At 53.4% G+C, this 23,640-nt stretch overlaps 1 protein-coding gene across 2 annotated transcripts in view; it reads right to left on the reverse strand.

Moving 5' to 3' along the window:
- TIE1 (tyrosine kinase with immunoglobulin like and EGF like domains 1) overlaps window positions 1–23,640 on the reverse strand; it is a 58,602-nt gene that overhangs the window by 32,772 nt on the left and 2,190 nt on the right. The window contains exons 3-17 of one of the 2 annotated variants that reach the window (XM_078605360.1): window positions 22,660–22,770; window positions 17,739–17,894; window positions 15,615–15,746; window positions 14,553–14,690; window positions 11,900–12,028; window positions 11,503–11,651; window positions 11,138–11,282; window positions 8,980–9,144; window positions 8,598–8,735; window positions 8,183–8,482; window positions 7,685–8,056; window positions 7,074–7,189; window positions 6,267–6,465; window positions 5,187–5,389; window positions 258–408 (exon numbers count right to left, since the gene is read on the reverse strand). In XM_078605360.1, coding sequence (XP_078461486.1) covers window positions 258–408; window positions 5,187–5,389; window positions 6,267–6,465; window positions 7,074–7,189; window positions 7,685–8,056; window positions 8,183–8,482; window positions 8,598–8,735; window positions 8,980–9,144; window positions 11,138–11,282; window positions 11,503–11,651; window positions 11,900–12,028; window positions 14,553–14,690; window positions 15,615–15,746; window positions 17,739–17,894; window positions 22,660–22,770 — 2,604 coding nt within the window. Of the gene's footprint in view, window positions 1–257; window positions 469–5,186; window positions 5,390–6,266; window positions 6,466–7,073; window positions 7,190–7,684; window positions 8,057–8,182; window positions 8,483–8,597; window positions 8,736–8,979; window positions 9,145–11,137; window positions 11,283–11,502; window positions 11,652–11,899; window positions 12,029–14,552; window positions 14,691–15,614; window positions 15,747–17,738; window positions 17,895–22,659; window positions 22,771–23,640 lie in introns of both variants that reach the window. The other variant, XM_078605359.1, reaches the window with a different exon arrangement.

Here is a 23,640-nt window from a genome sequence, read left to right on the forward strand (position 1 = left end):
ATCGTACATCGCACACTTTCCTACATCATAGAAAGCACAACATTGCACAGCATCATACATCAGCGTGAAATATCATAACAACGTCGTACAGCGTCGTGCAGTATCGTACAACATCGAACAATGTCGTACAGCACGGCACAACATCGTCCAACGTTGTGCAGCATCGTACATGAAACGAACGATCCTTCACACAGCCCAAGAGTGCCCCGGGGTGGGCGATTCTGCCCGCCCGCCCACCCGCTCGCTCGCCCGCCCACCTTTGAGCATCTTGATGGCGACGTTGATCTTCGTGCCGTCCTTCTTCACCAGCGCCTTGATCACCTGCCCGAAGTTGCCCTCGCCGATCATGTCCTCGAACTTGATGTCGTCCCAGTCGAGCACGGGGTAGCTGATGGGCTCTGGGGGGGGCTTGGGTCGGCGGCTCAGGGTCAGCGTTCCCGACGCAAACTGCACGACTGGCTCGTCCCGCTGGGCACGGTGGTGGGGAGGGGTGGGGGTGGCAGTGGCACCGGGGGGGGGGGTCTCACGGTTCACGTTCATTTTGTGTCATTGGGCGAGGGGCTCGGCGGGAGACGGGCTCGAGGATCGACTTTAATTTCGCGAGAGCAGTCGACCTTCTCGTGAGCTTGGGGGGGGGGGGGGGGGGTGGCGGTGGGCACCGAAATCGCAAAAGGTGCTCCCCGATGTCAAATAAAGCACAGAGGGCGAAGAAAAATTTAAAGGAGCGCAAAAGGCGACCCGCGGCAAAAAAGCCGATCGAACGGAAATCGGAACAGAAGCATGCAAAGAGAAGCCAGCGCCGAAAAACAACAACTGGATAGAATCGGCGAAAAAACTATCGAGTATAAACGAGAGCAAAAACAACCATACATCAACGTTAATTTAAATAGCCCTCATCAGGTGAGGAGAAACCATTTATCGTGGCAGTAATAACTCAAATGATGGCCTAGATTTACCCATAACGGCCTCCCGGTACATCTGAAGAGCCCTTTAGAAGGGTGTTGCTACATTTGGATGGTTGGACAATCTCCTGAGTGGAAAGCTGGGGCTTCGCGAGGCTTGCCGTTACTCCGCATACACGACGGGACAACAACACTCCAAAGATCCACAAGGGATATATTCAAGAAACCTTTTTACATATCGCCAATGTCTCGATGAGGTCACTACCCAATAGGTTGCGCTGTCGGCATCGCGTCAGGATCCTTTCGGATCTGCCGCAGTGTTAGAGAGCGGCCCACAGACGTTCAAATTCTGCTCTGTTCTTGCGTACCATGGCGATGTGTTTGTGAGCTAAATGGCAATGATGAGATTTGATAGCCACGAGAGGGCTTCAGGAGAGAGCTCGTGTAGTTTTGCTACTCCTCCCTTGAGGGAGCACAGGCTCCAGTTATTTACCATAGAGTCCATAGTTCAGGTCGCGTGGCCACCATCGCACTACTGAGGAGTATCTTAAATTCTCCATTCATGAAAGAGATGTGCGCATCGGCCTGTAGATGGTTATGACGCGGTTGACGGTTCCACTGGTGTCTTAGAGGAGGAATGTCAAAGTCAGGGGGTTCCACGTTCGGGTCTCGAAGAGGTGTTTATTATTCTGGACGTCCGTGTTATTCCACTCTGTGCACCAGCGTTCGTCTTGAAAAGCATTAGCGAAATAATACATAATTGCGTTATTCAATTGTGGATCTTTGCAGTTTTGTGTACAAGCTACCGGACCAGGCTGGGGCGCAGTGACTCTGCTACTGATCAGATGAGTGAGAGGGCGGCAGTCCCCAACACATCAGCTGAGGCGCCCCAGAGGTTGTTCCTGGAAGATTGTATAGCAGAGCAATTCTTGTTTTGGTCTTTTCACAGATCAATTTGATGTGGGGCTTGAAGGTCAGGCTTTCTATCCGTGATAAACCCTACATATGTTTGTGTAGGGTCATAGGTGCACTGGGCTACCACAGAAGGGAACGTCAAGGAGTGGCATCTGCTGCACAATCTACTGATTGTGGCCAACTTCAGCAGCAGGCCATGACACCAAACGGTGTCACCGGCAGCAGAGAGGTTTTCTGTTGACGCTGCAAAACCGGTTTTAATGAGAGTCTTGTGGCTTTCCGGGTTTCAGAATGACGATGGCTTTGGCTTCCTTCCATGCTGTCATTTCATCTCTGCCTGTCCTGTATATGCCGGTGAAGAGGTTTGCAAGCCATTGTTGTCCATGGCTGCTATTAAGCGTCTACGTGATAAGCCACATCGTTGAGCTATCATTTGTAGAGAGGTTTTCTGTTGACGCTGCAAACCGGTTTTAATGAGAGTCTTGTGGCTTTCCGGGTTTCAGAAGGACGATGGCTTTGGCTTCCTTCCATGCTGCCATTTCATCTCTGCCTGTCCTGTATATGCCGGTGAAGAGGTTTGCAAGCCATTGTTGTCCATGGCTGCTATTAAGCGTCTACGTGATAAGCCACATCGTTGAGCTATTATTTGTAGCTTAGGTCGCATCTGAAAAGGAAGCTAATAGCTCAGTGGGCTTTACCCAGTAAAATAAAACGGGTTTAGTTTTATTTGAATATTTTTTTCTCATTCATGTGCTTACCTCTCCTATATTTAGCACTCCTGGCGTACTTTTGTACTGTTTGTTGTTGTAACGTTCTGACCCCGTGCCCCGAATGGACATCTGTGAAAAAGAGCTTTATAGCTCATCGGATTCCTCCAGTGTCAATACATATCATGAGTCTTACAGTTGCAGGTTTTATCAGCAACTCAGGACACGCAGGCCGTCATATCCCCGATGCCTCGGTGGGCTTTGTTACCCCGAGGGCCGCTGACGGTCATTGGCTCAAGGTGATGGGGAGCTGTTTCGGGGCAGCATGTGTGTGGCGAGCTTGTCCACTCCTCTTACTTGAGCAGGACAGCAGCGTGAAGAAGCCGCAGCGTTCACTGTGGTTGTTGGCGCTCTGCGCTCTGTTGGATTTGAGGCACCCCAGGGTTCCGGAGGAGCTGCCAGGCGTTACAGCCGGAGTGAAGTCCGAGACTGTGGTTACGTCTTTCCGTGTAGAGTTCAGAGACTCGAGCAGTGCGGTGCCCTTATCGTGGTCATCGCTTCTGATGAACTCTTTCTGGTTCTGGTTGGCAACGTGGCGGTAGAGGATACTCCTTCGGGATGTTGCCTTTTACAGCAGATGTCAACATTTTTATGAATTTATATCAAAGTCATCCGGCTGTGGCTCTAGGTTCTTCAATTGGGCTTCAGTAACTTTTTCGTAGCCGTGCCATTTGGCATTCTGAAAGTTCCTCCGATTAGAGAGTTCGTCCGACCTGGTCGGGCGTCAGGTGCGGAAGCCACAACAGATTCCGCCCACCTCCCCTCCGCTCCCTCCCCAGCATAGCCACCCATGCTAATCACACCTCTGATTAGCACAGTTGGCTATATACGGTGCAAAAGAAGTTCAACATACATACACACATACATACATGCTCTGGGAAAATTGCCGATTATTGTTCTTGAAGCAATTAGTAGTGACTGTCCGGTAAGTCTGGGTTATGCTCCTTATTGCCATTGGGCGGAGTGAAATGCTGCTTAGGGCTGCTTAGGGCTGCTCAGGGCTGCTTAGGGCTGCTTAGGGCTGTATACATAAGTGGATATCACAGAGCTACCTCTTAGAGTTCTTCTTCAAGTGACCTCTGGTCCACACACAGCAGAGAGGGCAGCACTGTCTCACGCGCTCTGCCATATGAGAGTGATGTTCGTCGCGGTATTTTAATTCTCAGAGCTCGAGTTTGTTGAGCCACGTTAAGCGCAGAACCAAATTTGAGGTGATGGTTTTTGTGCGGTTGTTGGCGACCGGGCTGAGAGGTGATGGGCTCAATCGTTGTAGAGGAAATGAGAGACAATGTAACTGAGCAGACAACGCGCCTCGTCCTTCCCATATATGTCTCTCCACATTAAAATGTACGGTATTTTTGCACGTCCCAACAATCACATGGAATTGAATATTGGCAGCTGGATTAGTTCAACACAAGCAAAACTCTGCGTGCCAACACTGGTCCAGAGTTTTAAACGAAGCAATCAACTATTTTTTTTATTTTACCAGGTAAGGCCCACTGAGCTATATAGCGACCTGGCCACAAATTATAGCTCAACAAAGTGGCTTATCATGTGGACATTTCTAGCAGCCAAATACTCTAAACGCGTATTTTTAGATGTGGAGGTAAAAACCGGAGGACCCGGAGAAAAATCCACACGACCACGGGGAGAGCATGCAAACTACAAATATACAGCAGGCGTCAGGGTCGGATTTGAACCCACGACCTCCTGCATACCAGGTGAGGTAGTTAACATCTCACCACCGTGGCGAGTCAAACTCAGCTGTGTAGAACCAATGAGGATGGTAGCAACCCCGTGGAGTTTTGTGGCAAAATCACGAGTGAGCACATGCCTTCTTCTTGTCCTCTCTGGTGGCGCGGAGGGCATTCTAGTCTCACCACCGTGGCACCCCGCTCAATGCAAGTTTTGCTTGCATTGAACCAATTCTGCTGAAATGATGCCCTTCCTGAAGGCAAAGTGGCTGATGGGATGTGTTAAAAAAAATACACTTCGCAAGAAAACCTCCATTGCCTCCACTGGGCGTCTCACCACCACATGTGGTCAACCGCATTGAGCAACAGAGACAAAAATCACAGCACTCCATCCGGCTCCTGTGCGCTCATGGCTGAATGGCGGTGGCGGTGATGGTGATGGCGGCTGATTTGGTTGTGGCCAAGTGGCAGAGTAGCAGTTGACTGGTGGGTTTGGTGGCAAAGGTGGCGATGGTGGTTGCTGATTGGTGGTGGTGGCCGCTGATTTGGTGGTGGCTGAGTGGTGGTTGACTGGTGGGTTTGGTGACAAAGGTGGCAGTGGCGGCCGATTGGTGGTGGCGGTGGCCGCTGATTGGGCGGTGATGGGAGTGACTGAATGGCGGTGACGGCTGATTGGTGGTGGCGGTGACGGTCGTGGCAGACATATGGCAGTGGCGATGGAGGTCGTGACGGCTGATTGGTGATGGCAGATGATTGGTGATGGCAGATGATTGGTCGTGGCGGTGCCAGCCGATTGGGCGCAGGCTGAGTGGCAGAGTGGCGGTGGCAGCTGATTGGTGGCGGTGGCGATGGTGCCAATGATTGGGCGCTGGCCGAGTGGCTGAGTGGCGACGGTGGCGAGGGCTCACCAATCCCGGCGGGTAGATGAATGTGCGGCGTCGGCGGAAGACGCTACCGCGCAGGCAGAGCAGCACGAGCACGACAAGCAGGATGGTGAGGCAGGTGACGGCCACGGAGCCCATCACGGCCAGCAGCAGCTGCGGCTCGGGCCCAGCGGCGGGCCCCCCCGTTGCCTGGGCGTCCCCACCGCCGCCCCTGTCCTGCGACATCACTGCGGGCGCGCACACACGCACGGACACGAGCGTCTCGTAAATGCATTGTAACTTACAGTACATGTCTATTGCGAAATTGAGTCGTGAGTTCTGGATTAGGGCACTGCGCTACCGACCTGGCGACCCGAGTGCAATTTCCAATAACAGCGGCGGATAATTGAACCGGTTCTCACTCAGGACTTCCCCCTCGGTCGACTCAGCCTTAAAATGAGTACCTGGTGCGATGCATATATAAAAAAAATCATCGCTGTGGAGACAAAGGCAGTCAGGCGTGGTGTTGGCCACCCACACCATCACGTGCCGTGCCGGCCTTCATGGATGCTCGCTAACTGCACTTGCTACAGAGGGGAATGTTCGTCTCTGTCTTGTGCGTATGGACTCATGCACATGTGCACATGACTGTGTATGTGATTCATGGCCAAAGTTGGGAGAGGAAATCCATTAACCAGGCACTCATCACCACCTAGTGGAGCATACAGGCACATGTACGTATGTATATTGAACTTCTTTCGCAAAGTACGAAGCCAACCATGCTAATTGGAGGTGCGGGAGTAGGACAAGCAACTAAACACAAAAAACAATTCTAAACAAAGGAGTTTTGAATCTAGATTTAAAAGTGCATAGCTCCAGTGCCTTCTCAATATCGGAAGGAAGAGCATTCCAGACAGCCGCAGAAGGGCATCCGAAAACACGCTTTGCAGTGACCGTCTTTGTTCGATGGCCAGCCATAAGCTTCATGTGATGGTTTAATCTCCTTGAAGAGATCAGCGAGGTACACGCCACACACACACACGGCCCGCACGCACCTGCGATGGTGCAGAGGGGGGGGGGGGGAGAGCAGCACCTCCGATGGTGGAGAGAGGAGGGGGGCGGCACCTGCGATGGTTGAGAGCGTGCGGAGCTCGCGGATGATGTTGGGCGAGCTCTCCCCCACGTTGTTGCGGGCGACGATTTCGAGGAGGTACGGCCGCTCAGGCTCGAGGCCCGTAATACGTGCCTCGGAGTGCACAGGCCCAGCCTCGCCGCCCTCCGGCAGCTTCACCACCCGATCCAGCGGCTCGCGGTCCCCGTACACCTGCACCAGGCGCGGTGCGCGGACGGCGGGATTCACGGCGACACAATTCATGGTATAATTCGCGATAGGTTCACGTGTACCGTCGACAATACCGGAATCTTACCGAGATCCAACGCCTACGTTGTTCAAAGACACTGGTGGTGTGACTATCAACTGCATCAGAACGTCTACAGGCCGATTCGCACATCTCCTTCATTAGTGGGACATTCAAGACGAGCCTCAGTAGTGCGATGGTGGCCATGCAACCCAACCTACAGACTATAGAGTAAACCACCGTTCAAAAGGAGGAGGAACAGCAAAACGACACCAATTCTCTCCTAAGAGACCACAACATTGGTATTTAGCTTCTGAACGTATTGCTGCCTTACACAAGAACAAAACCACGTCCTCCCTGTCTCCCCTCGCTGGTCTGACGAGCAGTGTTGTATCATGCGTGACCATGGCGTTGTGCGTCTCCCTCCCAATGACTTCTGTCCCTGAATCCCCATGCTTCCCTTTCACCATCGCCATCGTTCTCGTGGTGAGCAGAGCGTGGGGACCGGTGGTGAGCGGAGCGTGGGGACTGGCGGTGGGCCCAGCTGGGAGGCGGTGTTGGTGCCAGGGCTCACCTTGTAGCGCAGGATGATGGCAGAGATGAAGTGCCCCTCGGCCACACTCCAGGACACGGTGGCCGCCGTGTCCGTGGTGTTGTAGATGTGGACATCTGTGGGGGCGGGCGGGGGACCTGCCACACACACACGACCGTACGCACGTGCGCACACACGTACAATTACGCACACGCACACACGTGGCGCAGTCCATCGGCGTGCGCCGTGAGAGTCTGAAATCGGGAATCTGCTTCTCCGTGCGGAGCCGCGGCGCACAGATGGAGTGGCCAGGGTGATGCTCGTCTACGGTGCTGCCACCTGCCCAGGTTTGACCCAGATTTGCGCGAGGTCAAACCTGGTTTTGACGGAGGTTTGTTCCTCGTGAGCCTGAAGATTGGCACCTGTATTTGAGTGATGGCAGGAGTTGAGTTTTGATCATATAAAACACGAATTAGAGCGCGTGCATATTTAAAGAATCGGACATTTGAGCCAAAGCGCAAACGTCCCTCGTATGCCAGCCTGAACGTGTGAGAGCCAGGACTGGTGAGAGCCTGGATGGGTAAGAGCCCGGTGGTGGCGGCAGCGGTGGTACTGGTGGTGGTGGTGGCGGCAGTGTCATTGGCGGCGCTCACGGTTGCTGTGGGTCCACGCGGTGATGGCCTCGCTCCACGCGCCGGGCTCCTGTGCGTGCGCGCGAACGCGGAACGAGTAGCGCGACGCCGGCTGCAGCTGCGCCGCCGTGAGCTGCGCCCGGTCGCCGGGCGTCACGGCCTCGCGGGGCACGGCGTCCATCACCCCTGCCGGCGACGAGGAGCCGGACCCCGCCGGCCCCGCGGGCCCCGGGCCTGCGGAACCCGCGGCCCCCGCCCCGGAGCCGGGCGCCCGCCGCCACTCGACGAGATAGCGCACGATGCGGCCACGGTGCGACGAGGGCGGCTCCCAGCTCAGGCGCACGGCCGTCTGATTGAGGGCGCGAGCGCGCAGGCCCAGCGGCACCGAGGGGCCTGGGGGAGGCCGAGATGGGGGAGCGCGTGACGAGACGCAGCGAGAGACACGGCGGGGCGTGGTAAGACGCGGCGAGACACGGCGAGACAGGATGAGAATCGGACACGGCGAGACAAGATGCGTACCGAGCGAGCCAAGCAGGAAGCTGTGGCTCTGTGAGGGCGGCCCGCGGCTGCCGCAGTTGTAGAGCAGCAGATGCAGCGAGTAGCGGTGGTCGGGCTCCAGGTCCTGCACGGAGCGCTCCTGCGCCTCCAGCCCCGGCACCTTGACCTCGCGCAAGAAGCCGTCGGCCGGGCGGTGGAAGAGCAGCACCACGCCCTCGGCGTTCTCCACGACGGGCGGCGGCGCCGGCAGCGACCACGCCACCCGCACCTCCGTGCGGCCCGTCGCGGCAACGGGGCCCAGCACGGGGGCCACCGTGGGGTCTGGACGTCATGGCGGAGACACGGGAAGGGAGGGGAGACGTTGGTTCTGGGGAATCGGTCCAGGACCGCGCGGGCTGTTTTGGCGAGCGTGCCGCGCGTGGTTTTGTTTTTTTACCGGGGCAGTCTGTCTGCAGCATGGCCTCGGGGCCCCGCGGCCCGGAGCCCTCAGGCCCTGGACGCTGCAGCTGCACCCTCAGGCTGTAGTTGGTGAGCGGCTGGAGGTTTCCGAGCAGGTAGGACGACACGTTCTCCACTGCACGGGCACGGCAGAGACGCGGCACGGACACGGCAGAGACGCGGCATGGACAAAGCAGGGACACATCACAGAAATCGTCAAGGTAATCACCATAGATGTCGTAGTAATTGTAAAAATTAACTAAACTATTGTTATTTTACCAGGTCATCACAGTGATTGTCACGGTAAACGTCACGGTCATCATTAAAGAAGACATCACGGTGATCACCACGTAGGCGTCACGGTGAAGCGCGGCACTCACGGTATACGTCGCACAGCTTCTCGGCAGGGCGGCTGCTGGAGGTGTAGATGAGGCGGGCGCCCTGGAGCGGCCCGTCGCCCTTGTGCGGCGTCACCATGAGGTCCAGCATGAGCGCCGTGCTGAACCGCTGCACGAGCCGCGGCGGGGACTCGGGCGAGGGTGGCACTGCCGGAGGAGGGAGAGCGAGGGAAGGGGGGCCACGACGGAATTGAACGCGGGAACGACTGCGGGCGGCCGACCGCGCCGCGGCACCGGTCGCTGCAGCCCCGGTGGTCGACGCGTCTCCGGTTCCCGCGTTCTTCGCGGCCCGGCAGCCGGGCCTCTATCCACGGTCGGCGGGGCCCCGGCGCGGCTGCACCGCCTACTCGGCACAACTCGGCACTGTCTAACCCCAGAGCCACCGGGGTCAGCGGCGTAGCTGCCGATGGGTGCAGCCATCGCCATTAGTTAGCGTCACCCGGGAATCGGCCGCCCGCGGTGGCGATCTCGAGTGTCGTCGTGGATAATGTGCGCGGCCGAGTGACCGAGCGGACGATCCGTCTCGTTACCATTGCAGTGAAACTCACAAGGGGGGGACGTTCTTGGAGCGCGACGCTCCGATTTCAACCAAAATATAATAACGATGACGGAGCAGGATTGGTGGAATGTTACGTGGTGCCCTCGTGGACCATGGGCTGATTTAATCACATTTCAATGTTGAGGAACAAGAGTGGATATGACTACAGAAGTGAGAGAAACACGATGGGCGGCACACGACTGACGAATGTTGACATCATCACATCCGCACCGTCCTCCACAACCTTGACAGTTTTTACTTGAGGAGGTCCATTTCAAAACGATACTGAACTGGCTCGGGCCTGTGGTCGATGTATCTCGCCATGCACCATGCACACTTGATGACACGGAAAACCGGTTGTGCGCATGGGACTGCAGCTGTGAAATAAAGCCGAATGGCATCGTAAAGAGAGGGCAGGTTGATGATCGCCACGGTAAGCAGAAGGAACGGCTCCGGCTAAAGTGCACGTGGCGTGCGAGGGGTCTTGGGGCGATTGCTCAGTCGCCGCTCCTGAGCGGGCCACACGCGACGTCACCAGGCCTGCCCTGCCGCCGTACACCGTCAACACTCACGGCGGTTGGCTGACAGAGCACGTCGCCCTCCGTGAATGTTCCTTGTCAGTTCTCAAGCGCAGTAATTTTATAGTCGTCTTTGTTACTTATATGCTCCAGTATGTTGCGTGTTGTTAAGTTTTCTGCTGGACGAGAGGGTCCTTGCCCGTTAAGACCAGCAGTTCACCAGCTTTGGTTCAAGCGAGCCTGACTGCTGATGATACACCGAATGTTGAAACCTGTCCAGACAGCGAATGTTGAACCGGTTTGTAGTTTTTCGCGTCTTAAAATCAATGCACTCCCAGAAGGCCGTGCTGTGTCAGAAATATGTAGAGAGACTGATATGTGAAGGAGACACATTGTCTGGTTATCTAATTTGTCATGACATAAGGTTACATTTGTAAACCTAATATGGATAAATAATAATGATGTCAACTTGTAACGCACCACAACCGTGTAGGCACAGTGTTCACTCATCGCTCCCGTAGAGAGAGAACGACTTGGGAGGCGCGAGAGGGAACCACAGACACGAGGGAGGCAGCCGCAGCCACACCATGAGCCAGCGCCACCAACAATCGTCCGAGCTCTGCGGTCCTCTATATATTCAGGTGTTTACACGACCAAGAATTTGAGATATAGGCTCGACTGCCACGCAACGAGCATTTCTCTGCGGCGTGCATGGGGGCGAATGTGCGTGTGTCGTCGTCGTCGTCCCCCCAGTGCAGATGAGAGGTGAATTTGTTTCTTTCCAGTTCGATGAGCACAGGGAACAAAGGCCCAAAACATCGAGCGGCCAGTAACCAACAGCACTGTTATCAAACTTGTCACAGATAAGAGCGTAACACGTTTCGAGTTTAGGGATAAAAGAGATGCGGTGGGGAGCGGTTCTGCGGTGTCTGCTTCCCGCGAGCCGTTCTCTAGGCGCGCCGCACCGTGCCGCGAAAGATACCGAGAGACGATTCTCCGTCGCGTGACGCCGACAGCGCAGTGTGCATGGCGTGGGTGGGACGAGGCGGAGGAGGAAGATTGAGAGCGCGAATGTCCACGAGACCTTTGAAGGCGACGCGGAAAGACTTCTCGTCACGGCCTGCAGGTGTCTCCACGCGGCACCTCCACTCCCCATCGTCCGTCACCTTGGCCTCGGCCAGCTTGAACGTCGATGTGGTGACATTCCTCTCCGTGCTGGATGATGCAGGCTGGAGCACAGGACACGATGCCGAAATCACGTGGGGTCACGTGGGTTCACGCGGGGTCACACGGGGTCACATGTGAGAACGCAGGGTCACACGGGAGAACACGGGGTCATGCAGGGTCGCGTGGGGTCACACAGGAGAACACGGGGTTGCATGGGGTCACACGTGCGTTGTGGTGCGGTCTAGCGTGGTGCAGTTTTCCACAGTGCGGTGCGGTGCTCACGCTGAGCTTGGAGCCGTCGGGCCGGAGCAGCTCGATGTTGTCGCGCCGCGGCGTGGGGAACCCTGTGGCGGAGCAGTTGAGCTGCAGCCGCGTGCGAGCGTTAATCTCCAGGTCGTCGAGCGGCTCCAGTATGCAGGGGGGGGTCAGGGCTGCGTGGGGGGGCAGGGATCGGGCGTAAAAAACTAAGTGTGGCAATGAATAAAATAGAAATAGGGGCAAAAGCAACAGCGTTACACGGAATACAGTACACGAACATAAGTCAATACGAAACAAAGTATATCTCCTGGAACGAAAGTGATGTTGAAAATCCATTCATGCAGGAGTAAGATTAAATTGTTACGTGCGCTGATTGCAATGGTTGCGCACGACGGTTGCGTATCGTTGCGTGCAATCTCACCCTCCTGCTCGCACCGCGTGCCCTTCCAGCCCTCGGGGCAGACGCAGCCTCGGAAGGGGTCGCAGGGCGCCCCGCGTTCACACTCGCACTTGAAGCGGCAGTTTGGCCCGTAATCCCCTGCGCCGCACGCTGAGCACCACACACACACACAAGTGCAACCTTAACAGGCTGCTGGGGCAAGTGCTGTTAGCGAGTAGCACCAATGAAGGCCGGCACGGCACGCGAGTGGGTGGGTGGGTGGGTGGCCAGCATGACGCCCGGCCGCCTTTGTCTCCCCAGTGGCGATGTTTACACACCGCACCAGGTACTCGTTTGAGGCTGAGTCGACCTAGGGGAGGCCCAGGACCGGTTCTGATAATCGTCACTGGTGTTGGCTGTGAGCGGGAATCGAACTAGGGTCGCCGGGTTCGTAGCGCAGCGCACCAACCGCTCCCCACAACAACGACAACAACACGCACGCACCAACACGCACGCTCCCGAACACACAAATCCGGCAGCCCGTCCTCACTGGCCCTGCGGCGGTGCGGCATCGACCGGGAAACGCTCGGCACTGCCTGCTTCGCTCGCGGCGGACGTTCATCGAGATCCCGCGACGTCATTCGAAGAGGAAGCCTTCGCGTGCCGGCGTCACACTCCAAATTTGAATAAAATGTCCACCGCAAATCACTCGGTTGGGAAACACGCATTGCAAACCTAGGCAGGACCCTCCTGACAAAGAGTCTTGAGACTCAGCGAGGCTTTCCTGGGTAAACAAGCGGAATCATAATAATAACAATACGTCTCGTCCATGGTGAGTAAAAATACTCTGGCGCATAGTACTCCTATAGTTAATACTGTACACACCGCTGTATTAACCAGGGCGGCATGCCAGATCGAACCACATATACCCCTGCAACAAGGAGCAGATAACTACCGCTGCGCCATGCTGGTGCACAATGCATGGAGTACACAACATGAAGCACAACATAGAGCAGGGAGCACACAACATGGAGCACACAACATAGAGCACACAGCATAGAGCAGAGCACAGCATAGAACAGGGAGCACACAACATAGAGCATGAAACACAACATAGAGCACACAGCATAGAGCAGAGCACAGCATAGAACAGGGAGCACACAACATAGAGCATGAAACACAACATAGAGCACACAGCATAGAGCATGAAACACACAACATGGAGCACACAGCATAGAGCAGAGCACAGCATAGAACAGGGAGCACACAACATGGAGCAGAGAGCACACAGCACAGAGCAGGGAGCACAGCATAGAGCACAGCATGGAGCAGGGCTCACACAACATAGAGCACACAACATAGAGCACACAGCATAGAACATGAAACACACAACATAGAGCACGCAACATAGAGCATGAAACACACAACATAGAGCACGCAACATAGAGCATGAAACACACAACATGGAGCACACAGCATAGAGCAGAGCACAGCATAGAACAGGGAGCACACAACATGGAGCATAAAACACAACATAGAGCATGAAACACAACATGGAGCACACAACATAGAGCATGGAGCACACAACATAGAGCATGGAGCATACAACATGGAGCACACAACATAGAGCATGGAGCACACAACATAGAGCATGGAGCATACAACATGGAGCACACAGCATAGAGCATGGAGCACACAACATAGAGCATGGAGCATACAACATGGAGCACTCAACATAGAGCATGGAGCACACAACATAGAGCATGGAGCATACAACATGGAGCACTCAACATAGAGCATGGAGCACACAACATAGAGCACACAACATAGAGCATGGAGCACACAACATAGAGCACACAACATAGAGCACAGCATAGAGCATGGAGCACACAACATGGAGCACACAGCATAGAGCATGGCGCACACAACATGGAGCACACAACATAGAGCACAGCATAGAGCATGAAACACAACATAGAGCACACAACATAGAGCATGGAGCACACAACATGGAGCACACAACATAGAGCACAGCATAGAGCATGAAACACAACATGGAGCACACAACATAGAGCATGGAGCACACAACATGGAGCACACAACATAGAGCATGGAGCACACAACATGGAGCACACAGCATATAGCATGGAGCACACAGCATAGAGCAGAGCACAGCATAGAGTAGGGAGCACACAACATGGAACACACAACGTAGAGCATGAAACACACAACATAGAGCGTGAAACACAACATGGAGCACACAACATAGAGCATGGAGCACACAACATGGAGCACACAGCATATAGCATGGAGCACACAGCATAGAGCAGAGCACAGCATAGAGTAGGGAGCACACAACATGGAGCACACAACATAGAGCATGAAACAAACACGCAAGATGGAGCACATCGCATAGAGCATGGAGCACACAACATGGAGCACACAGCATAGAGCAGAGCACAGCATAGAGTAGGGAGCACACAACATAGAGCATGAAACACACACCATAGAGCATGGAGCACACAACATGGAGCACACAGCATAGAGCACAGCATAGAGTAGGGAGCACACAACATGGAGCATGAACCACACAACATAGAGCACACAGCATAGAGCATGGAGCACACAACATGGAGCACACAGCATATAGGATGGAGCACACAGCACGGGGCGAGCGGGGCGTCTGGGTGCTCACGCTTGTCACAGTCTGGGCCGTGCCACCCGGTCGCGCAGGAGCAGCCGTAGGGGTCCGGGAGGCAGAACGTGTAGAAGTTGCAGCCGCCGTCCTTGCAACGCTCGGAGCACTTGCTCCCAAACGCATTGTCCCCGCATCCTGCAAAGACAAAGATCGCCCGTGTATCGCCTTGAACAGACCGTTGGGGCAAGTTCTGTTTGCAAGCGGCACCTACGAAGGCCGACATGGCGCACCTGAGTGGGCCGCCTTTGCCAGTGCTGATGTTTACACACAGCATCCAGATATCTCATTTGAGGCCGAGTCAACCTAGGGGAGGGCTCATAGGCGGTTCAAACGATGGCCACTTTTATTGGTGGTGAGCGGGAATCGAAGTCGCGTCGTCAGTGCGCCACCGCTCCGAACAGGCGCGCGCAGTCGCCGCTGGCAGGGCGTGCATTGATTGACAGTTCTATGTAAACACAGTTAATTCGTAACATAAATAATCACAAACTATGCCCGTCTATCCCTACGTAAAAGATATATATATTTTTTAAATGTATGTTCACACGTTCCATAAGCCGCATGGCCTTCTGCGAATGCATCATTTCAGCAAGATTGGTTCAACACTTGTGTTCAATAAGTGCTCTGAAATACACTTCTTAAAGGCCGAGTGGCCGATGGCATGTGTTAGAAAATACACTAAGTGAAAATATGTAATGGCAATATCCCAAACGTGGGTATTGTTTGAAACGAATTATCCTAAGCCAGGGGTTCTCATCATTTTTTGGAAACGTTTCCGAGACAGGTCCTTGAGAAGGGACATTGCCCAAAACGTCACCTGTCATGTTTCATTTTAAGGCCAAGCAGTGTTGGGTTTTTGTTATTGGCGGTTGAATAAATTGCTATATTTTTCAAATCGTATGACGACTACTGCTGGTTCATTTACAAACATAAATTCATGATCATCATCATCGCACCGGTGTCGATGCATCGGTCGAGAGGTGACGCCAAACTCCCCCCCCCTGCCCCCCCCCTCCCCACCGCTCGTTCCCCCGGCCCCCGCGCTGACTTCACGCCCATTACCGGTCTCGCACACGGGGCCCATGAAGCCCGGTGGGCACACGCAGGTGCCGCTGTCCTCGTGGCACACGCCGCCATGGAGGCACGCCGGGCACTGCCGCGCGCAGTCCAGTCCCCACAGGTCCGCGGGACACCCTGCAGGGATGATGGAGTCATCATCATCATCAGGTCATCGTCATCAGGTCATCATCATCGGGTCATCATCATCAGGTCATCATCATCTTCAGGTCATTGTCATCAGCTCATCATCGGGGCGGCTTGCGAGTGCTGTTGCCATGGCGACAGAGGCCGTCGCATCTGCCCCACGTGACCTCCAGGGTCGAGGTCGGTGCCGGCTCAACGCCTTCGAGTTGAAGCAACGCAGCTTCAACTCGAAGCTTCAGCCGGGCCTGCCCATCATCACCAAGCCTCTTAATGATTACGCTGTGTAACAACAACAAAATGTGTTCCTGGCTAGTAAGTGTTGTTTTCCAATTACTTGTGCCTCAAAAGTACAGAAAATAGCTATTATTTCCCACAAACTTTGCTTTTGTGACTAGGACAGTGATATTTTGAAATTGACCTATTTTCAATGAGAAAACGTGTGCATTTGTGTCATTCCTTCACGTAAAGTCCTGGTCACAAAAGCAAAATTTGTGGGGAATAATAGGCATTTTATATACTTTTGAGGCACAAGCCATTCGAAAATAACACTACCCAGGAACAAAAATAGTGTTACATATTGTGATGTACAGAGGCTCAGGGACCCCGAGAGCATGACAAATAACCCAGAGCCCTGGCCTATTGATGGTATCACGAGCCTTGACGAAGGTCAATAAAGCAGTGATGTAGGTCCTGTTGAAATTCTCTACACCTCTGCTGTAGCAGATGGACAGAGAATATGGCGCCCGTGCAGAAACGCCCCAGCTTGAAACCACATTGGGGCTCCGCAAGTCTGTTCTCAGCATGCTGGCAAGGCAACGGTAAATAACCCTTGCCAGGACTCTTCACTGCAAACTGAGGAGGGAGATGCCCCGGTAGTTGTTACAATCAAGTACGGTCCCATTTCTTGATGAGGGGGACCACTCGGGCATCCTTCCAATCCTGTCTGTAGTCCAGACAGTTGTGATTATGTCACATTTGGCAGTCTATACACAAACGCCACCTTCCCTCAGCAGTTCGCTTGGGAGACAATCTCTGCCTGGCACTTTTCCTGATGTGCCATCTGTTGAGGAATTACGAGGAGCGCAGACAAACACAAAGGTCCCCCGTATAGCCTTAAACAACTGGGGAAAGTGCTCTCCGCGAGCACCGATTAAGACCGGCACGGCACACGAGGGGGTGGGTGGCCAACACCACACCCGGCCGCCTTTGTCTCCCTAGTGGCGATGTTTACACACTACACCAGGTACTCATTTGATGCTGAGTCGACCAAGGGTAGGCCCAGGACCGATTCAGACAATCGTCACTGGTGTTGGCCATGAGGGAGAATCGAACTCGGTTCGCCGGGTTTGTACTTTGTAGCACCGCGCGCTAACCACTACCAAAACTATTTTTATTTTATTTAATCAGGTAAGGCCCACTGAGCTATGTAGCACTTTTTAAGAAGTGACCTTGTCACAAATCATATAGCTCAACGTGCGGAAATGTAAAACAGCCAAATAGTCTAAACACGTGATGTTGTTTCTAAATATGGAGGAAAAAACCAGAGGACCCTGAGAAAAATCCACGCGACCACGGGGAGAGAGACACGCAAACTCCAAATATACAGCTCGCTTTTTTTACGATCAGAGGAAACAAGAAGATGTTCGGTTTAGTCGACACTTTGCTTCATTCATCATGTCGGGTTTTTTTTCTTCCATAGCTTTGCAACCCACAACCACCTGCATACCAGGCGAGGGAGATAACATTTCAACACCGTGGCACCCACCTACTACCGCTCCCCACGCACACGCACACACGCGCTGGCTCTGGGTGACACGAGCGACCGCGCGACGTGACCGGGCGTCCCTCTCTCTCTTCCTCTCTCTCTCTTCCAGTCTCTCTTCCTCTCCCTCTCTCCCTCTCTCTCTCTCTTCCTCTCTTTTTTTTACGATCTCTCGCTCTCGTTCTCATCACGTGGCTCGGAGCGGAGTTCGCCGGACTCACGGCGCACGATGAGGCGAGTGCAGGCGCCCAAGAGCCAGCTGTTGCTGACGTAGCGCGCGCAGTAGACGCCGGCGTGTGCCGGGGTGGCGTTCGCGATATGCAGCGTCACCTTGCCCTGCACCACCTCGCTCACGGGGGTCGTGGTGTCAAACGAGCCTGCGACGGGAGGGGGCAGAGGGGCACAGCCACTAAGACAATGGACAAGGCGAAGAAAAAATGAGAATAAATTGATATCATATTAATAATATGAGTTACTTGCATGGCCAGTCGTTACGCTCACAACAAGGAGGGCCTGGGTTTGATTCCTGACTCGGGCGGCCTTCCTGTTTGGAGTTTATAAGCCACGCAACGCAGTTACTTGTACACTGAAATGTTTGGTCCAAGATTATTACCTTTGTGTGTGTTATTAACAAAGGAAGGATTCTAACGGGAGGACCAGGAGAAAGTCCGTGCACAACAGGGAGAGAACTTAGCAACTCCACACAGAAGTGTGCCACAGCCTGGAATCAAAGCCAGATAATTCACGCTGTGAGGCACGAATGTTACCGCTGCGAAGGCAAAAAACACCCGTATAGCGTTAACAGACTGTTGGGGCAAGTGCTGTTAGCGAGCACCTATGAAGGTCGGCACGGCACACGAGGAGGTCGGTGACCAACACCACGCCCGGACACTTTTGTCTCCCCAGTGCTGTTTGCACATTTCACCAGGTACTCATTTGAGGCTGAGTTAACCTAGGGGAATCCCAGGGCCAGTTTAAATATTCGCTTTCACTCTTATTGGTCACGAGCGGGAATTGAAATTGCCGTGTTGATTGCGCAGCGCGCTAACCACTGCGCCACCGCTCCCCCCACACACGCACACACTGAAAACAGGCCAAGTGGTGGGATTCACGCGGCTTGTGAAGACGATTAAAAACATCTCTGGGCCAAAGATGACGCGCGGCTGCCATAGCAGACAGGGACCGTGCCGGGGTTTGGAGGGTAAGGAGGGAGGGGTGGAGGAGGAGGAGGAGGCGGGAGACACAGCGACTCCGAGGGTCCTGGTGCCAGGCCCAACTGGCTCCTCTCCCGGCCTCATCCCTGGCTGGGTCGGGCTGCGGTTGGGCGTAGCCTTTCCTGATTCCCACATTTAAATCAACGTCGCATTGTGGACAATTTACTTCCTAGTTTTTTCTTCAGCAACAACAACAATGTGCCTAAAACTGATGCTAGATCCCTCCTCATTGCGCGGAACGGATCGACAGACAAGCCACTTTTCCCGTGAATGTCTTATCCCCTACGGACGAAGCAGACTCAAAAGATGTTCCTCCTGCCTGGTTAATAATCGCAAACGCTGCCAGTTCCTCCACCGCGCTTCCCTCTCGTCTTGGTCGAGAACGCGGCACTGTTGGCGAGGGATGGCCCTCACGTTCTGTGGTTACATTTCGAACGGCGGTCGCATTGCGATGGGGGGGAACAAAAGGAGAGATCCCGACTCTCACACAAGCCGCACACTCCGTTCATTTCCAAGCCGTGCAGTCCAGGACTGGAGGCAGTGAGGGTTGGTGGAGCACAAAAAAGTTGCTAAACTTCCTTCCCGTGCACATCGAGGAGATGCCATACCCTCACTTTAGAGGAGAAGGCAGTAAAGTACGTGTGGACTCCATATGTTCCATTTCATTTGGATAGAGTCTTCCCCCCTCGCACACGTGGGTTTTCTGTGATCTCTATGCGAATATACAGGTGACTGTGAGTCCATGGACCTCTATGTCAGTCTATGGGTCTCTATGTAAGTCAATGGGTCTGTCTCTATGTGAGTCTGTGGGTCTCTATACGAGTCTGTAGATATCGGTGTGAGGTCTTTGTGTCTCTACCAGAGGCTCACTCTCAGCCCACTTTTTTAGGAGCGACAAATGGGATCCAGGGTGCCAAACTCAACAAGCCCGAGGAGACGGAATTGTCTGCTTGTTTATTTTATTTAGATTCTACGCAACGATGTGAATGATTGTTTTGTGAATTACGATTGAATTTTGACTCCAACTAGGACACGTATCGAACAGAAGGGTCCTTGCCGATAAACAAGTGGCAGTTCACCACCATTGGTCCAAGCAAGTTTGACTGCTGCTGATGAGACGCTGAATGTCAAGACATGACCAGACTTTTGCTTGTATCGAACCACAGTGCTGCTGAAATTATGGCACAGTAAGAAGGGCTATGTGGCTGATGGGATGTGTATTTTTTTAAATATTTTATGTGGAGGGAAATATACGGGAAGGAGGAGGGGTATCGTCTGCTTATCGATTTCATTCGAGTTACCAAACTCAGTCCTTTGCTTTTCAATTGCTACAGGAACATCGTCATCATCATCATCATCATCGTTATCACGGTCATCATCGTCCTCATGACGATCTACATCGTCATCATGGCCATCTACACCGTCATCATGGCCATCTACATCGTCATCATGGTCATCTACACCGTCATCATGGCCATCTACACCGTCATCATGGTCATCTACATCGTCATCATCATCATCATCATCGTTATCACGGTCATCATCGTCCTCATGACGATCTACATCGTCACCATGGCCATCTACACCGTCATCATGGCCATCTACATCGTCATCATGGTCATCTACACCGTCATCATGGCCATCTACACCGTCATCATGGTCATCTACATCGTCATCATGGTCATCTACACCGTCATCATGGTCATCTACACCGTCATCATGGCCATCTACATCGTCATCATGGTCATCTACACCGTCATCATGGCCATCTACATCGTCATCATGGCCATCTACACCGTCATTATGTCCATCTACACCGTCATCATGGTCATCTACATCGTCATCATGGCCATCTACATCGTCATCATGGCCATCTACACCGTCATCATGGTCATCTACATCGTCATCATGGTCATCTACATCGTCATCATGGTCATCTACACCGTCATCATGGTCATCTACACCGTCATCATGGCCATCTACACCTTTATCATGGTCATCTACACCGTCATCATGGTCATCTACATCGTCATTATGGCCATCTACACCGTCATCATGGTCATCTACATCGTCATCATGGCCATCTACATCGTCATCATGGTCATCTACATCGTCATCATGGTCATCTACATCGTCATCGTGGCCATCTACACCGTCATCGTGGCCATCTACATCGTCATCATGGCCATCTACACCGTCATCATGGCCATCTACATCGTCATCATGGCCATCTACACCGTCATCATGGTCATCTACACCGTCATCATGGTCATCCACATCGTCATCATGGTCATCTACACTGTCATCATGGTCATCTACATCGTCATCATGGCCATCTACACCGTCATCATGGTCATCTACATCGTCATCATGGTCATCTACACCGTCATCATGGCCATCTACACCGTCATCATGGTCATCTACATCGTCATCACGGCCATCTACATCGTCATCATGGCCATCTACACCGTCATCATGGCCATCTACATCGTCATCATGGTCATCTACATCGTCATCATGGTCATCTACACCGTCATCATGGTCATCTACATCGTCATCATGGCCATCTACACCGGCATCATGGCCATCTACATCGTCATCATGGCCATCTACACCGTCATCATGGTCATCTACACCGTCATCATGGCCATCTACACCGTCATCATGGTCATCTACATCGTCATCATGGTCATCTACACCGTCATCATGGCCATCTACACCGTCATCATGGTCATCTATATCGTCATCATGGTCATCTACATCGTCATCGTGGCCATCTACACCGTCATCATGGCCATCTACATCGTCATTATGGTCATCTACATCTTCATCATGGCCATCTACATCGTCATCATGGCCATCTACATCGTCATCATGGCCATATACATCGTCATCATGGTCATCTACATCGTCATCATGGTCATCTAGATCGTCATCATGGCCATCTAGATCGTCATCATGGTCATCTAGATCGTCATCATGGCCATATACATCGTCATCATGGCCATTTACATCGTCATTATGGCCATCTACACCGTCATCATGGCCATCTACATCGTCACCATGGCCATCTACATCGTCATCATGGCCATCTACATCGTCATCATGGCCATCTACATCGTCATCATGGCCATCTACATCGTCATCATGGCCATCTACATCATCATCATGGCCATCTACATCGTCATCATGGCCATCGACATCGTCATCATCGCCATCTACACCGTCATCATGGCCATCTACATCGTCATCATGGCCATCTACACCGTCATCATGGTCATCTACATCGTCATCGTGGCCATCTACACCGTCATCATGGCCATCTACATCGTCATTATGGTCATCTACATCTTCATCATGGCCATCTACATCGTCATCATGGCCATCTACATCGTCATCATGGCCATATACATCGTCATCATGGTCATCTACATCGTCATCATGGTCATCTAGATCGTCATCATGGCCATCTAGATCGTCATCATGGTCATCTAGATCGTCATCATGGCCATATACATCGTCATCATGGCCATCTACATCGTCATTATGGCCATCTACACCGTCATCATGGCCATCTACATCGTCACCATGGCCATCTACATCGTCATCATGGCCATCTACATCGTCATCATGGCCATCTACATCGTCATCATGGCCATCTACATCGTCATCATGGCCATCTACATCATCATCATGGCCATCTACATCGTCATCATGGCCATCGACATCGTCATCATCGCCATCTACACCGTCATCATGGCCATCTACATCGTCATCATGGCCATCTACACCGTCATCATGGCCATCTACATCGTCATCATGGCCATCTACACCGTAATCATGGTCATCTACACTGGCATCATGGCCATCTACATCATCATCGTCACCATGCTTCACATAAGGAGGAGTGCCAGCACGCCGGGCTCACCGTTTTTCAGCCACATGATGTCCTCGTTGAGTTTGGTGACGGCCATCATCTCGATGGAGGCCGTCTCCCCGCGGCTCACCGTCACCGTGGGGCGGCTCGGCAGGAAGAAGGCTGCGGTGACACAGTCGGTGGCACGTGGTCAGTGACACATGGTGACGTACGGCGACACAACGCTCTGAAACACCGTGACTCATGGCGACAAATGGCCGTGACACATGGCGACGCGCGATGACGCACAATGACGGTGACACTCGGTGAAACGGGCATGCCATAAGACGCCATCATTGCACTTATTTTCCCAGGAAATCCTCGCTGAGTCTCCTCTTTTGCAGGAGGGTCCTGCCAAATTTTTGCAATCGGGGGGAGGGGGGGGGGGCGACGGGTTGCTCTGCGTTCCCCAATCGAGTCATTCGTGCGGTATTATTCTAATCTGGGAAATGCGGACTGTGACGCTGTCGCACGATGCCCTTCTCCTCTTCTTTGATGACTTCACGGGGTCTTTAATGGACGCTGTGAGCTAATACCACACCACCACAGTATTTACCGGGGCCGCCTACCAGATTCCCACCGCGAACTTCAAATGCCACATCACCGCCCATTGCACTGACACACACACCGCACTCCCCGCCACCTCCAGGCTGACTCACGTCCACCCTCGCTACCCCCAAAAGCAGCTCTCATCGGTCACTCAGTGGCGGTGACGTCACGATGGTGCTGGTGCCATGCTAGGTGCAGGTTGTGGCGTGTGAAAGACATCGCCGCTGGCAGGTCACGGGACAGACGCTGCGGGTGTCGCGGCTTGGCCGAGTGACGGGTGGCACCAGCTGAGCTGGCCACTGTGTCCCCGACTCAAAGGCAAAGATCCCCCGTATAGTCTTAAAAAGACTGTCGGGGCAAGTGCTGTTAGCGAGACGGGGGGCCAACGCCACGCCCCAGCCACATTCGTCTCCCCAGTGCTCAGTTCACACACCGCACCACATA

This window comes from Lampetra planeri, chromosome 24 (genome assembly GCF_965212315.1).
Source record: "Lampetra planeri chromosome 24, kcLamPlan1.2.h2, whole genome shotgun sequence".
In the NCBI taxonomy this organism is placed as follows: Eukaryota; Metazoa; Chordata; class Hyperoartia; order Petromyzontiformes; family Petromyzontidae; genus Lampetra; species Lampetra planeri.